The sequence below is a fragment of the Xiphophorus hellerii genome, chromosome 13, assembly GCF_003331165.1.
Source record: "Xiphophorus hellerii strain 12219 chromosome 13, Xiphophorus_hellerii-4.1, whole genome shotgun sequence".
Classification (NCBI taxonomy): domain Eukaryota; kingdom Metazoa; phylum Chordata; class Actinopteri; order Cyprinodontiformes; family Poeciliidae; genus Xiphophorus; species Xiphophorus hellerii.
This window is the reverse complement of record NC_045684.1, coordinates 21,219,027-21,234,094: the sequence shown is the minus strand read 5'-3', so window position 1 is coordinate 21,234,094 and position 15,068 is coordinate 21,219,027. Positions and strand designations below refer to the sequence as shown.

General features: G+C 38.1%; 1 protein-coding gene across 12 annotated transcripts in view; it reads right to left on the bottom strand.

Annotated features, from left to right (window-relative positions):
- adgrb2 (adhesion G protein-coupled receptor B2) overlaps window positions 1-15,068 on the bottom strand; it is a 264,272-nt gene that overhangs the window by 14,529 nt on the left and 234,675 nt on the right. For 9 of the 12 annotated variants that reach the window (XM_032580162.1, XM_032580163.1, XM_032580171.1 and 6 more), the window contains 2 exons: window positions 13,222-13,257; window positions 10,386-10,499 (listed from right to left, as the gene is read on the bottom strand). The exons of 1 other annotated variant lie outside the window; for it this stretch is intronic. In XM_032580162.1, coding sequence (XP_032436053.1) covers window positions 10,386-10,499; window positions 13,222-13,257 — 150 coding nt within the window. Of the gene's footprint in view, window positions 1-5,658; window positions 5,741-10,385; window positions 10,500-13,221; window positions 13,258-15,068 lie in introns of all 12 variants that reach the window. 2 more of the 12 variants (XM_032580166.1, XM_032580165.1) reach the window with 2 other exon arrangements.

The following is a 15,068-nucleotide window of genomic DNA, read 5'->3' as shown; positions in this document are numbered from 1 at the left end:
AGCAACCAAAAAAACCATTGCTGGGATATTGATAACAGGCACCAATGGCGCTGTGGATGGATCAGTCTTACTTCTGTTTAATACAATCCAATCAACATTCTCTGTAGGAAATCCATACCCAAACACAATATTGCCAAAAGTATCGACACACCCGACAAATCATTGACTTCAGATGTTCCAATCACTTCCATGGTCATAGATATATAAAATAAGCCAACTGGGCGTGAAGACTGCTTCTGCTAACATTTGTTAAAGAATAATTAGCTCTCGGGAGTTCAATGAACCTTATTGTAGTACCTTGAGGCACTTGCAAAATTTTCTTACCACCAAAAATGACGTTCAAATTTCAGTTGTTTGTCCACAAAGTGGAATCCATTTAAAAGAACAGCAAGTCAGCCTTGTAGTTGTAGGCAACACAAAATCAATGAGTAGTGGGTGGGAGTTGGAGATGGCAGTTCATGATGAGATGCATAGTGTTCAGAAGTTGCCAGCTGTCTCCAGAGTTATTTCCTATTATTTTCAAAACGCCTGAGGCCTCAGGTTGGCTAACAAAACCAAACTTTACGTCATTGGTGTGGTGTAAACTATTTCACTCTGTGCTGGGAGACAGGATGTGTTCTTAACTAAATAACAAATCCAGTTGCTCTTTCTAGCAAACCAAAGGACAAGTCTGAGTTTAATGGTTTGATGGAAAATCACAGCCTGACTCCAGTGTGCCAAATAGAAACTTTAGCGTAGAAAGAATTATGGCATCGGATTGGTTTGTGGGCCTTTTAGTTAAATTTAAAATAACTTTTTTTTTTTTTTAACTCTGCAGCGTCTCATTGCAAAGAGTAGTGGTCTGGCATTTTCTAGGTTGCAAGTTTGAATCCAGCTTACATTTATCACATTTCAAAGCATTCTTGGGTATGACACTAAACATTGAGTTGCCTAACAACAGTGGTGAAAGAGTGCTGGAACATTTTAAGGAAGATGGGTGAATTTGGATTGGACTGTAGCAGCTCTTGGAGTGACTAATGTTGCAAAGTTATCTTTGAATAATTTCATGCTCCCAACTATGTGGAAACGGTCTATCAATGGCCTCGTCCAGATTCAATGTGACCACTGTGATCAAAGAAAGGTCCAGACAGACAAAAATGTACATGCCTGTACCGAGTCCAGAACTCAACCCAACAGATCACCCCTGGGATGGATTAAAGTGGAGATTGCAATCCAGGTTTTTTAGTCCAACAACGATATCTGACCTCACTCACACATGATCTCCTGGAAGAAAACAACTCATAAACACATTTCTAAACCTTGTAGATATCCATCCAAGAAGAGCTAAAGCAGGTATAGCTTCAAAGTGCGGGCATTATTCATCTGTGTGTGAAAACAAGCACCTCCATGCTTTTGGGAAAGTAAAGTATTTTCATTTGTAAAGGAACAAATCACCATTTACTCACCTGCTGAATGGTTTGCCTAATATTGAAACTCTGCTTACTGTTCCTGCTCATACCTACTTTCTGACAACAAGGTAAACACTTTGAAACCCTTTCTCCAACTGTGTTTAGCTTAAACCGGATTTTTCCCCATTATCCGCAGAGGCCCTGGTTTCATTTAATCAGGAACACAGCACATGACAGGAGAGTTTCAGAAAGATAAAAACTACATCAGCCAAGCCATTATGCCATGGAAACTCTATTGCACACTCTCACATACACGCCCACCTCTCCATCCCACACACAGCATGGCAAAAACACTGCATCATCGGACTCTGCATGCAAATTTGTGCTTTGACCTTCTGAACTCCGTGGAAGGATGGAAAACAGCAGGCTAATTCCACAGCGACAGAGGCTAAGAAGCTGCTCTAAATGTTAACAGAAGCGCAGACACTAATGCAATACGGTGTTAGGTACACTTCGCATCTACGCCTTCTTTTGCTAACCCCGGATGGCTCCATTTGCATCCTTGTCTCTATTGTGGAATACACAATTTAAAAATGGACTCGATCCATATGCTGGTCATATGGCAGCCTCCAGCAGCACATGTTTCTAAAGCAGAGAATGGTTTGAATGTGCTTTTTTTACCATTAGGGTTAATGCGAAGCCCCACTCAGTGTCCACTTCAACAGAGTGTTTTTACAAGTATTTTCAGTGCCGAGAGGATTCTTAAATCGGAACAGACAATAATGCATGCATGTCATAAAACACTTGATTCCAGGTCAGCGGCTGCTGTTTTTGGGGTTGATGAAGTACATTAACACAGAAGTGGAGGCTAGTTTTACAGAATGCAAAACGGCTTCATGTCTTGTCGAATTAATAATGTACACTCACCAGTGTCATTACTATCTACTGCTTACCAGTTAGTTCCCTTTTTTTTTTGCCTTTTGAACAGCAGTTTTTCTTCAAAAGTACATTTAACAAGGTATCAGAAGTATTCCTCAGAGATTTCACTCCACATCAGTGTCATACCATCAGGTAGACGCTGGAATTGTGTTGACTGCACATCCATGATGCAAAATCTCGCAGCTGTTGCAAAATTCCCAAAGGTGCTCTGTTGGATTGCAATCTGGTAGAGGCAATTGGAATACAGTGAACTCAATGTCATCTTTAAAATGGTCAGTTTGAGAAGACACGATGCACTGTTCTGCCTGGAAGAGCTATCGGAAGATGGCTACCTTGTGGTTACTGAGAAGGATGGACATTGTCAACAACAATACACTGGTTGGATGTGGCGTTTCAGAGATCTTCAATTGGTTCTAAGGTGTGTCCCAAAGTGTGTCGAGAAAACAACCTGCACACCATCACACTACTACAATTCCTAAATGCTGGGACAAGATAAAATACATCCATACTGTCCTTTTTATTTTCATTGTTTCTGATCCTGATAGCTACATCTAAATACTGAATGTAGCCCCGAGCGATTATACCTTGAGAGGTCTTGATGGTTCAATAAATGTTTTTAGAGATGTGTAAGTACAAATTCCTCTAGTAGACTAGAAGATTCTGTAATACTCAGGCCACCACATCTGGCACCGGCAATCATGTCACATTCCAAGTATATTAAATGCCATTGTGGTCCTTGAGTTGAATTAAACCAATCCATTACCATGTTTAGATGGCTGAATGCAATGACTTACTGTGGTGGTTTGAGTGAGTCACCATTTGTGATAAGAAACAAACGAGCAACTAAAAATGTTTGTAACAACGCCTATAGATGGTGAATGATACAGGGCAACATTAGTACAGTATTTCTTCTAGGACAATACACTTAGTTTAGCTATCTCTAATGTAAAGATCATTTTTAACAATGAGCCATAGAAATGTTATTTACTGTATTCTTTCCATTCATGTTTTCCCCATCATTTCTCCGTGTTTTACCACGGCCTCTGGCGGTGTCGGTGGCAACCACAGACATGACCAGTCATCTGGTATTATTGAGTTCACAGGAGAAAAATGAGAGTGGGATCCAAAGATGGTAATGGAAATGTGAAACAAGCAAAACAAAATAAAGAAAAAAACTTAAGAGTAAGGATGTTACGCTTTTTACTGGTGGGGGTGGGGGTGGGGGGGCATGTACCGAGGAGAACTACCTTAAAAATCTGTGTAAAAAGATGTAAAAACTTGCTCATGTTTCTGACATCCACTCATCTCTTAAACACAACCAACAGATCTTACCTGATCTGTATAAAAGGATCAGGTCTTCTGTGGGTGCCTGCTAATTGTTTCCTTCTTTCATTTGCATACATATTAGGTGCTAATTGTTACTCCCTTTTATTCTAACAAGAAACCTAATGGGCAGAATATTATGGTTTATGATGTGATTATAAAGTGGTTTTTGAATAGATTATTGTGTTAGAACAGATTTATAACCGAGTTATGGTATTTAGAAATTTGACTCTGTCATAATTAATACAAAGACTGTCACACAAATATGTAAACAAACACGAGAAATGAAAAAAAAAAAACTAATTTTTTTTTTCCATTACCTGAGGATAATTCTGTTGTTGAATCATTGCTATACAAGTTAAACTTTTTGAATGTATATCTACAGATTGAGGAATTAACATGAATTTTAAAACATGAAGCATGTGGGGTTTTGGTAATGATGTACTCAACTGGAATACTACCACAGCACTATGCACACCTAAAATATTACACCTAATCAAATACAATCACTTCACAATGAGGAAACACTGTGACAGGTAGATCAGATGAAATGCTACATGAAGAAGAACTGTAGTCTGCCACTGTTTGTTGTTACAATCAGTAAAGATTTGTAAAAAGAAGTTACACATTTAAAAGTAAATAATGTTGAAGTAAATATGCTGTTTCACACAGACACTGTCAAGCTTTCAGCTGCGCGCTTTGATTGTACATAATTTACTGGTTGCTTTTAACCTCCTCAACAGAGGTGGCCCTCAAATAACAGTGTTTAAAAATAGACTCAGTGAAACCTGGGAGATTGGCCCAAGTTTAATTTGATGGGCTTAAAAGAAATCACTAATGATGGGTTATTACTTTTTCAAGATGTTTTTTGCAAACAAACTCAAGCACAAAAATTGGAACGTCAGATAACGTAGCACCAGACTGGAATTACGTTAACACAACAATTAAACACTGAATACTATTCTTTGCACTTTACAAAGTACACTTCCAAATTAGTACAAATCTTAAATTAAATTTTTTTATTTTTTAATCTTATTTACAGTGAAACTGTCAGATCAAATGTAACAGTATGCTTATTCTCAGCAAACAAATAACATGTTACAAGTTGGTCTGTGGTAAATTTCAAGCATTTATGAAAGGTGCCAATTTGTTTGGTGGCCACAAGCAGTGGCTTTGTTCACCTGCGTATTGGGCTAGTTATGATCCTTATTAATCTCATGAGATGTTTTATTTTTAAAAACAAAAACACACCAAGTCTTGTCATATTAGATCTCTAAGAAGATGCCTGTATCCGAGTTGTCAAAATATCCTTTTTACTGAAGAATGCTGGTGAACAAGGCTGCATGGTGGCTCGGCTAGTAGCACTTTTACCTTGCAGCAAAAAAAAGGATCTTCTAACTTTTTTGGAACAATGGATGGATGCTGGTGAACAAGGAACTCAGGCACTAACTAACTCATCTAAAATTGTAATATGATAGCACTATATTGGGCCTTTTCAGAGCTATTCCTTCCATCAACTTTGTATAATTGTATTTTTTTTTTCACACAAAGTTCACACATGTTGCAAGTTGTGAATATTCAATCTAATGATGGAATTATTTACTTTGCATAGATTAACGCCCTGTGGAGATTCTAACACAATCTCTTATTCTGCATCATTTAATTGAAAGCAATCAATTTATCTTAGCTGGCTAGCCTTCTCGAGTTTTTCCATATAAACCTTAAGAAAACACAATGTCAGCACAGAGTTTAGCTCACATCAGTCAAATCTCCGAGGTGGAAAAGCTTAAAGCTTGACAGGCCAAGTCACAGCTACTACTCAAAAAAATAAATAAATAAATAAATAAATAAACCAAGTGTGGAAATCCATGAGTACACACAAACGTTGGCAAACTACAAGATGTACTGTACACAGTTGCATGTAGTACATCAGTTTCATGACTACGTTTTAGTTAAAGTAAGTGGAGCTCTATTTGGTGAAGGTTATAATGGTTTTACTTTGCCTTACGTTGACTTTCTTTGTAAACAAGAGATGGCCTGCGTGCTAGCGATGGCTCTGTGTTGTGCCTCGGTGGTGGGGGAGGGGGCACCTGTTGAGGTGGTTAAAGGGGTTACTGGTGGTTGATTTTTTTGTCACTTTTAATCAGAGATAGAAAGAGAGAGAGAGAGAGAAAGAGAGATACCTGCAAAAGTCAAACAATATTAAAGTTTTTTTTAGAGGTACGGTTAAACTTTAGATGACTCGTCATTAGGAAAGTTGAGGAAACCTACGGTTGTCTTTTCAGTAGTTTAGTCTGGATCTGTCACGTAAGCTGTCATTAAAATATGCAACAGAGCTTGTTCTTTGGAGAAACAGTCAATTAGCCATAAGAAGACGGGAGCAAGTTTTAAATTTGACAGTATGTTAAGCGTCCATTCATGAGAAGATAACTTTGGGAAAAAAAAAAATAAAAAATTGAGTTATAATTGCTTTTCAACTTTTTACTTTGCATCTGTAAAAATGACAGATAATACCAAACACATTACAATGGGAGTGATTTTCTCATTACTCATGTTATCATTAATGGATAAGAAAAGTCGACGTGCCCCAGACATGTGGTCGTGCAGATCACTCACTCAGATCACTCAGATCTCAAACTAAATACAAAGACAAAAAAAAGAAGAAGAAAAGAATACACATGGATACATGTACATGGCGCTGTAATAAGAGGGGGTATCAAAATGCACTTATTCACACCAACACACACACACACACACACACACTTATCGCCATAATTACTGTATAGTCAGCATGTCCGTGTCTGGGGGTGACTCTCAAAGTGAGATGTTGACAACAGCGGAGCTGAGCTCAAGCTGGGACCCGTCAAAGGCCTGACACTGATAGCATTATCCATGTAATTATTAACACTTAAGTGGACTGCCTACTTATTTTTAACATAATGGGTTTGAAAGCAGAAGCCAGATCCATGTTGCCCTCTCATTTCACAACTTCAGACCTCCTCGTGTCAATAACGGGAAGAAAGTGTGTTGTGCAGTTTCTCTTGAATGGCTTAAATGTGACTATTTTTCAGTTGAACTGATTTTCCATCTGAGCATAACAAAAACACACTAAACTCACCGCGAGGTATTAGTATGCTGCAAGGCAGGTGATGAGAACCTTTAAATATAGAGTGACTTGCACAAAATGTAACATTTCCTATATATATACGTATATATATATATGCTTTTCTTTTGCTCAAGCCTCAGTGTATTTTTGGGAGATTTTATATTTTAAAAGTGCAGTGCATGATTTTCGCTCGAGCTATCCCCCAAAACTACCTGTGTTATTTAATCCCAGAATAAAAGTAGCTGCTCTGTGAAAGGCTCAGTTTTTCTTTTCTTTCAAGATAACATTAGCAAACCAACAGTATTATAAAGACCACAGAACAAAGCATACAAGTCAGGAGTAAGGGTTAGGAGAAGAAAAAATAAGACAAATCATCATTAAACTATAAAAATATTCCACAAACTTTAAAACGGTTCACAGAGAACCTTGGAACCATGGAAGAACGGAAAGAGTTTAGAAAAACGGAGAACCTGCCAACACATGGCCATCCACTTAAACTGCCAGGCGAGAAGGGAAGCAATCAGAGAAGCAGCCAAGAGGCTTATGGTACCTCTGCTAGACATGCAGGGATCCTCTGCTCAGGTAAGAGAATTTCTTGACAGGATAACTATTAGTTGTGCTCTCAACAAATTTGGCCTTTACGGAAGAGTGACAAGATGATAGCAATTTTTGGAAGAAGGCTATAAAAAGTCTCATTTGCAGTCAACGTTTCGAAAAGGGTGCACTTTTCCTTTGACTTCTCAATTCTGCATAACTGTTGGTCTAATCAGAAAACTCCAACAAAATACACTGAAGTTCGAGGTTGTGTTGTGAAAAAGGTGAGATGATTTAAAGGTCACGGATGCTTTTTTGCTGGAGGTTTTTGCTCTTCTTATAAATATATATTTCTTTCATTCTTCGATAAAATATTTGCTTGGCAGGAGTCACTTGTGAGTCAGCATACTCTTCTGAAAATTGTGTTCAAGTCGCTGAAAAAAAATGAGTGAATAAAGAAGAAAAATTTCAGGGATCGGAAAGGAGAGTCATATTTGCATGCAAGTGTGTCTGTTTGCACAGCATGTGTGTGTCACGACGTAACATGGGAAATATGGGGGATGTCAGACCGGCCTCTGTCCCCTTCCTGCTGGTGTGAATTCGATGTGAACCAGCACGCCGCTGATGACAGGGGGAAGCTACGCTGTAGCGCGGCCGACTGACTCATCACAGCTCCTCCGTGCTACCGCTCGGCAGAAGAGTGAAGTGGTGGCGTGTGTTTAAAACGTAATGAAAGTGGCCCTCCGAAGGTCAGTGCAGAGCAAGCCGGGGCCGTTTCGTCTGCTGCTAATTGGGTATTAATGATTCAAAGATGCTTCTGTGTCTCGAGTGTAAAAGGTGAACTTACACCACCGCACAATCGGAGACACTTCAAAGGACAGTAAATTACAGAACAAAGCAAAAGACATACACACACACACACACGCACACAAAAAAAACAGTTCAACATAAAAAGTGACAGAGAAGTTGTAGTGACAAGAAGACGTGTGTCACTTTTGCACAATTTTTTTACAGTGCAGTGGTTTGGTACGAGCGACAAATTATTTTGCAGCTTTCGAATTGCAAAATTTGAATTTCATTAACCAGCTATGATTGATTGCTCCTGCGATCGTCTCTTTTGATAGCAATTTAATAAGGCGCCAGTCATAAGTGAGAATGAATGGAGCTTAAGCCAATTATATCAGGTATAAAATTAATGTACAGTATGAAAGATGGAGCAGAATGTGCCTCCGAAGAAACATTTATAGGTGGTTATTGTTCAATTCTTCATGGTTAGTAATATTAAAAACAAGAGTTAATAAATCGAATGGTATCAAAAAACCAGGCACCGCTTGTGTTACTTTCCCTGCTCCTATATAGGATTTTTAAACTAATAGAGTGAATACAGATGTTTTCATAAGTACCTCATGTTTGTAAATTACTAGAAGACCAGTTTGGAATATGTATGAATATAGCAAGAGCTGTAGAGTCACAACCATGCAAATATGCAACACTTTGTGCTCACTCATGCATGAAAGTACATTTGTGATCATTATTTGCTCTTTATTGTGAAGTCCACACGTGAAAGAAGGGGAATTTGTGGATTTCTAGTAGACATGGGTTGGTTGCAGTTAGCAGTGCATGCGAAGGTTTTAAAAACTTTACTGGTTTAAAACTATTTATCATACTGTTTCCATGGACACTGTTGGTCAGCTGCCTGAAAGAAGACGACTACCTTCCTTCGATTAGAAGGAAAACCAGTTTTATTGTCTGGAAATGTTTCCGAAGGGCAAAACGGTCAAAGTTTGGAAATGCAGACGAAGCGAACAGCATATAGTATAAGCATCCAGCTGTATGTTTTCAACAAAAACTTTTTGGTATCATTTAAATGTTTCTACTCAAATACACTTTTAGTATCAGCCAAAAACAACCTCAGAAAATAAGAATGCTGTTTTCAAATAATGATTTCATTCATTAATGCGGAAAGAGCTATCCAAACTATCCTGGTCTTAAGTGAAAAAACTAATTATTCACTATGTCTAATAACTAGATGGACTAACCCTGGCAACAACAACAACCATCAAAGGATTGGAATAACAGGTAGTTAGACTTTTACATTGCTTTTGAGGATTTTCGGCCCAAACTTCTTTGCAGAATTGGTTTAAAAAAGGTATATTGGAGAGTATTCATGCCTGAGTGGCTTGTTTAAGGTGAAGGCAAAGCATTTCACATGAAATTAAGCAGGATTATTTTACTAGGCCACGCCGTAGTCTCCATTTTGCTTTAAGAATCTTTGAAAGGCGGTATTGCAAATGTGTTTATGGTTTGGTACACAATCCTAGTACTGCATTTGAGGTTAAGCTCACAAACTGACAGCTTGATATTCTTTTTCAGGAGAACAAGATGTCCAGGTCCAGAAACGCCAAAGCAGTTCGGGACCATCACACCATGCGTCTGAAGGTTTTGTTCTAAATGCTGGGTTTGTTTTGCGCTTGGTGTATGCCTTGGTCTAGCTATGTGTATGCCTTCCAAAAATTTCCACTCCCCCCCCAAATCAGTCCACAGAACATTTTCTCAAATATCTATGTCGTCATGTTTTTTTTGGCAAATGTGTGACAGGCCTTTGTGTCAACAGTGATTTTACTGTTGAAACCAGATATTTAAGTACAAAATATTTTTTTTCTCACTGTATGACATTAAATCAGACCAAATGTCTCTTGTTTTAGGTTAGCTGGAATTACTAAAATGAAGAAACTGAACTTTTTCCAAAGAAAAAAGATATCGAAGGGATGACTTTTTTTATTTTACATAATTAGATGTAATCATAATTTCAAAAAACAAAAAAATCTCACTTTTGCTCAGCTTGTATTTGTCTAATATTAAATTTATTTCCTGATCTCAAATATTTTACATTGTCAAACAAGACCGCCTAAGAAAACCTGCTAACATTATTGTTGTCAAATACATTTTTAATTAAACACGAATAATTTGTTGTACTTTTACTCATGGTGATCATGCTGAGAATCTCATACCGACCCATGCCTAGTTGCGATGACGTGTATCTGGCAGTGAGGGTGCATTTAGGTTTCCATCTGGCTTCTGGACAATAGTCTTACCTTGAATGTGGACATGGCTGGGTCCCTGTTATACCTGTCTATGGTGTGGAACTTGGACGAGTGGTTGAGCTCATGGTACAGCTCAGAATGTCTTTTGCGAGTGTGCATCACTTTCTGGAAGGGAAGAAAGGAAGGGACAGCAAAAATGAAGCAAATAGGAACAAATAAAAGAAAGGATGAAAACGAAAAAGAATGGAGGTTGCATGACAGGAGGTTAATGTAAGAACAGGCAGTGGAATGTGTGAAGAAGGCATTGGGGACTGCAGCGATGCCAGCCATGAAAAGGGGAATTTAGAGGGGGACACTGACAGACCGATCGATTGCTGACTCATGCTCATCTGTCATCCACTTCAGCACTCTTAGAATTTGGCAACTGGGATTGTTGCAGAAGAGTCCTTTAAGTTGAAAATAGGGTTAGAGCGACTGACAAAAAACGGCATTAATTCAGATTGGTGCCAGCTAAAAAGGGGGCCCTGCTAAATCCAGATTTTGTCAGAGTCACTAAAAGTCTCAAATAGACAGGAATTTATTCCACTGCAATGCAGTGCTGCAAACATTCAGTCTGATCCTCTCCAGAGGCACTTGTCAAAATCGTCTTATTAATATGTCCGTCTCAAAGACAAATAAATCCAGAAATCTAATTCACTGACAGTATATTTGTCAGTGTGTGTTAATAAGTAGTCTTGAATTGACTGTGTAGTAGGTAATCATTGAAGCACTTTTATGAGTTTGAAAGTGACACAGGGGCAAAATGCCTGCACAACCCACCAAACCAACCAATTAAGGACAAGACTAATATTTAGGACTGGCTGCAGTTAAGTGAGAGAACAGCCACCATCATCAGTGCTCATTTCAAAAGTTACCGGTGCCTCCCTATGATGTCCTCTTTTGTTTTGTTTGATGTTAAATTACAACCTCTACTGAAGATACTACAGTGGGCAAAATATAAGACATATGACCCTTAAATGCACACAATGCAGTAAAAAGAAAGTGTCAACATGTAAATGAGCACCTTATTTATTTTATTTATTTAAAGTAAACATTTGAATGTACTAGTGCAAAAATATATAAAGAATTGTTCATTGAGGTCGGTTTAACTTTTAAGACATGAAATCCAGTGAAAGTGTGAAATATCTCATAAACCACCGCCATTCACAAAGTATGAATAGAAAATAGGAAAGTAGCCGATTTTGAACTCAAACAATTGGGCTCCCCAGAAGACTGGCCGAGTTATTTTCATCAGTTATATCCTCCATAAAAAGAATATAGTGTCCTCCACTTCTACTGGCTTCCATGGTAAAGAAGTGTAAAAAATGTATTTGAGTAAAAAAACAAACAAAAAAAAGCCTAAAAATTCTACTTTCAGTTAGGGCAATTTGTATTAAAATGGGAACGATTAAACAATATGCCATTTGATTAAGACATGCGTGTGCTAGTCTTCAACCATTAGGAATTGGTAACAATGAAATGGCTATTTTTTTTTTAAAAAAAGAAGCTTTTAAATAGTATTCCATGACTTTCTATTTTCATAAGGTATAAATAGGATTGAAGATCCACTTTTTTCTCTCTCCACAAAAGAAGAATGACAAGGGAGGAAATAGCGAGCTGCTGCAAGGAGTGGCATCTCAGAGTCATTTAGTCTCCCTACGAACCTTTGTGACAACATGCTAGCTGTGTTTTTTAAAGAAGCATGTCAGTAATTTGCCTTCTGTCTTATTATCTCCAAGGCTTTAACTGGAACAGAGATATGTGAGATGAGTCTAAGCAACAAACAGTTCAAGTGGTTTTGGTGTGGAAAAAAAATAGAAGGATAAGTGGAGAAGCCCCATTGTGCCCACTGTATGATAGAGAACGGAACTCCTTCAAATATAAATACACAAATCAATATCAATAATATACATATCAGCACTTGATTCCTTTCTAATAAACTGAAGATGGATCATTATGATACATTACTGTACTGTATATGGTCCAGTAAACACACAAAAAAAAAGTTCAGGCAAAAAAACCCCCCATCTTTTATAGTCGGAAGCAAAAATTAACACAGAACATTTTTCAAATTAAAGAATACAAATTTTAAACTGCATATGTATCTCTTGTCTTATCAAGAGTAGACTACTACAACCATAAATAAATTATCCTTTGGGCTTTTGTGTTCTCCACTTTTTTTTTTTTTACCAAATGTGCCAATAAGTATGGAGGGAGCTGTATTCCTCTGAGGCTGTAGGTGAATGTTAAGGTTTAACAACAGCAAGAGTAAGATGCAGTATTTACAAAAAGCAATAAGAGTTGTATGTGGAGAACATTCTAGAGACTGGAGTTTCACAGGACAGCGAGGTCCTTCTGACAAAGTAATAATAATAATAATAATAATAATAATAATAAACATAAGCACATACACTGCCGAACCACCATATACCCACATATATAACCAGCAAACTCAACTTTTGTCAAACAGTGTAGCTGTGACCCAGGAGACACTAGCGGCAATCCAGACAAATAAAGCAGTCTAATCAGCTGTTTCTTCAACCAGGACCCCACAGAGGCATGAGGCATTTTCCTAAATGAGTTTCATAACTCTTTCGTTTTTTGTTTTTTTTTCCTCTTGCATAAAATGTCAGACCAACAATTTGGGGCCTTTGTTGTAGAAACAGCATACTGGGTAAGACAGCTCTGAAAAAACTAATTTCTCCAAGTGCAAGGGAGACAAGGGTGGAAAGGTAGGGGTTGGGGGTTAAGCAATGCTTTTTGCTCCTCTATGTGTTACTTAGGTCCTGGCAGAAGCACAAGAAAGCAGAGACAGGCTTATGACAGTGGATGAGGTTTGAGATCTTACCTCAAAGTCCAGCTCAGAGTACCGTACTCTCTTCCTCTGGAAGAGGAGGGGGCAGGGGGAGAGAAGACAGCATCAATGACTACCCTGGGCTGAGTTGAACTTTCGTAATCTCTATCTTTTTGTGGGACCTTTCTGTGCCATGGTTCGAAAAGAGAAAACCTAGCACTGGTTGCCCAACGTGATACGGATTTTACAAATGTCAAACAAAAAACAACATCAAGTTTGAGATTAGCAGTCAGTTGAATGGAATCTTCTTTTTTTTGACTAATTATAGCTGTAGCAAAAGCCTTAAGAATTTGTTAGGGGTCATCATTAAAACAACTGCAAAAATGTATGGGAAATGGGTTTCATCTCTTTATCACGTGTATACCCTTCTTAGCTCACTAAGTGCGTTCAAAGCTTTACCAAGTGGCACACAAACTGGCAAATTAACAGTTGCAGACATTTCCAGCTCATCTGGGCTCCACATTGCATTGAATTGCATTCCATCTCTTACTTCCTATCTGGCTCCCGCCGTCTGCCAGATTTGCATTTTGGCACAGAGAGGGACAGCTCTCCACAGTTAGTTAAAAGCTGTGTTCATTTCTCCAAAAGGCCAGCGCTGCTGAACTGATGCCATGGCAGGCATGGATTTAGAACAGAGGTGGGCAATTCCAGTTTTCAAGGATGTCCTGGATGTTTCAGATATGACTTCTGCATGAACACAACTGATTTGAAAGACTGGCTGATTGTGACGTATGTGCAGGACTCGGTGACAGGCTGAGGAGGAAATTCCTCTATCGGAATCCAGTGTGTTGGTGGGGAAACATCTAAAACATGTTGAATACTGAGTTTCAGTATTCCCTACCTTTGACTTAAAATATAAAGTAATTTAATCTTAGCGGTAAGTACAGTTCAACTATCTAACTTTACCTGTAGTACTTAGAATGGAAGACAACACCTCAGTCTGTACATTTAACAATTCCCAATTTGATTGTCTTTGGATGTCATGGCACTCTTTGATTTACGACAGATGTATGAAATCCCTGTCATCTGGAGCTGCTTGTTCTGTAGGTTTTAGAATTAGTTTATTTTATTTTTAGCTTGTAAGCGTCTGATTTCATTGAATAGGCAGTCAGCAAGTTAATGCAGAATTTGGTGACCATCTAAGGAGATAATTGTGCTTCTAAAACTGGGTGTGTTGGCACAAGGAAGCACCTAAAAACATCCAAAACACCAGATTTGCCCACATTTGAATTACAAAGTGAAAGACCTGAGCCTAAGAGATAGATCCATCTCCGCTTTCTTGATTCACCTTTCAGTGTAATTAATGCAGAAAAAAGCCCGCCAACTCTTACCTTGAACAGAGCAATTCCGTGACTGAGTTACCTTTGTACAACAATGACACGCATGCAACATGCATATACCTGAGGTGTATATAGCATGTTTTGATGTGGACACACCTGAAGCAGCTATAAACCCACTCACGCAAATTCAAAGTTTATGACTTGATTGCATATACATTCATTAAAAACCAAAATAAGTCTGTGATCATATGCTTTTTAGATCATATGCTTTAATTAGTGTGTGCTGTTGAAATCGTCAAAAAAAAAAAAAAAAAAAAAAAAAAAAAAGAATAAAACAGAATGAAAGCCAAAAGTAGATTTGGGTAATTTCGCTATTGCATATTGCAGTGTTAAAGTTGCAAAGCAAAACATTACTAGGTTTTTAATATTGAGAGGAACACTCTTTAATTCATCTTCAAATCAAGCATAATCAGGGCAAAATTATAGCTGCAATTTAGATTTACCAACATTCCTCCCTTTTCTTGTCCTTTTTATGGTTTTCATGAAAGCATTCACAGCTCT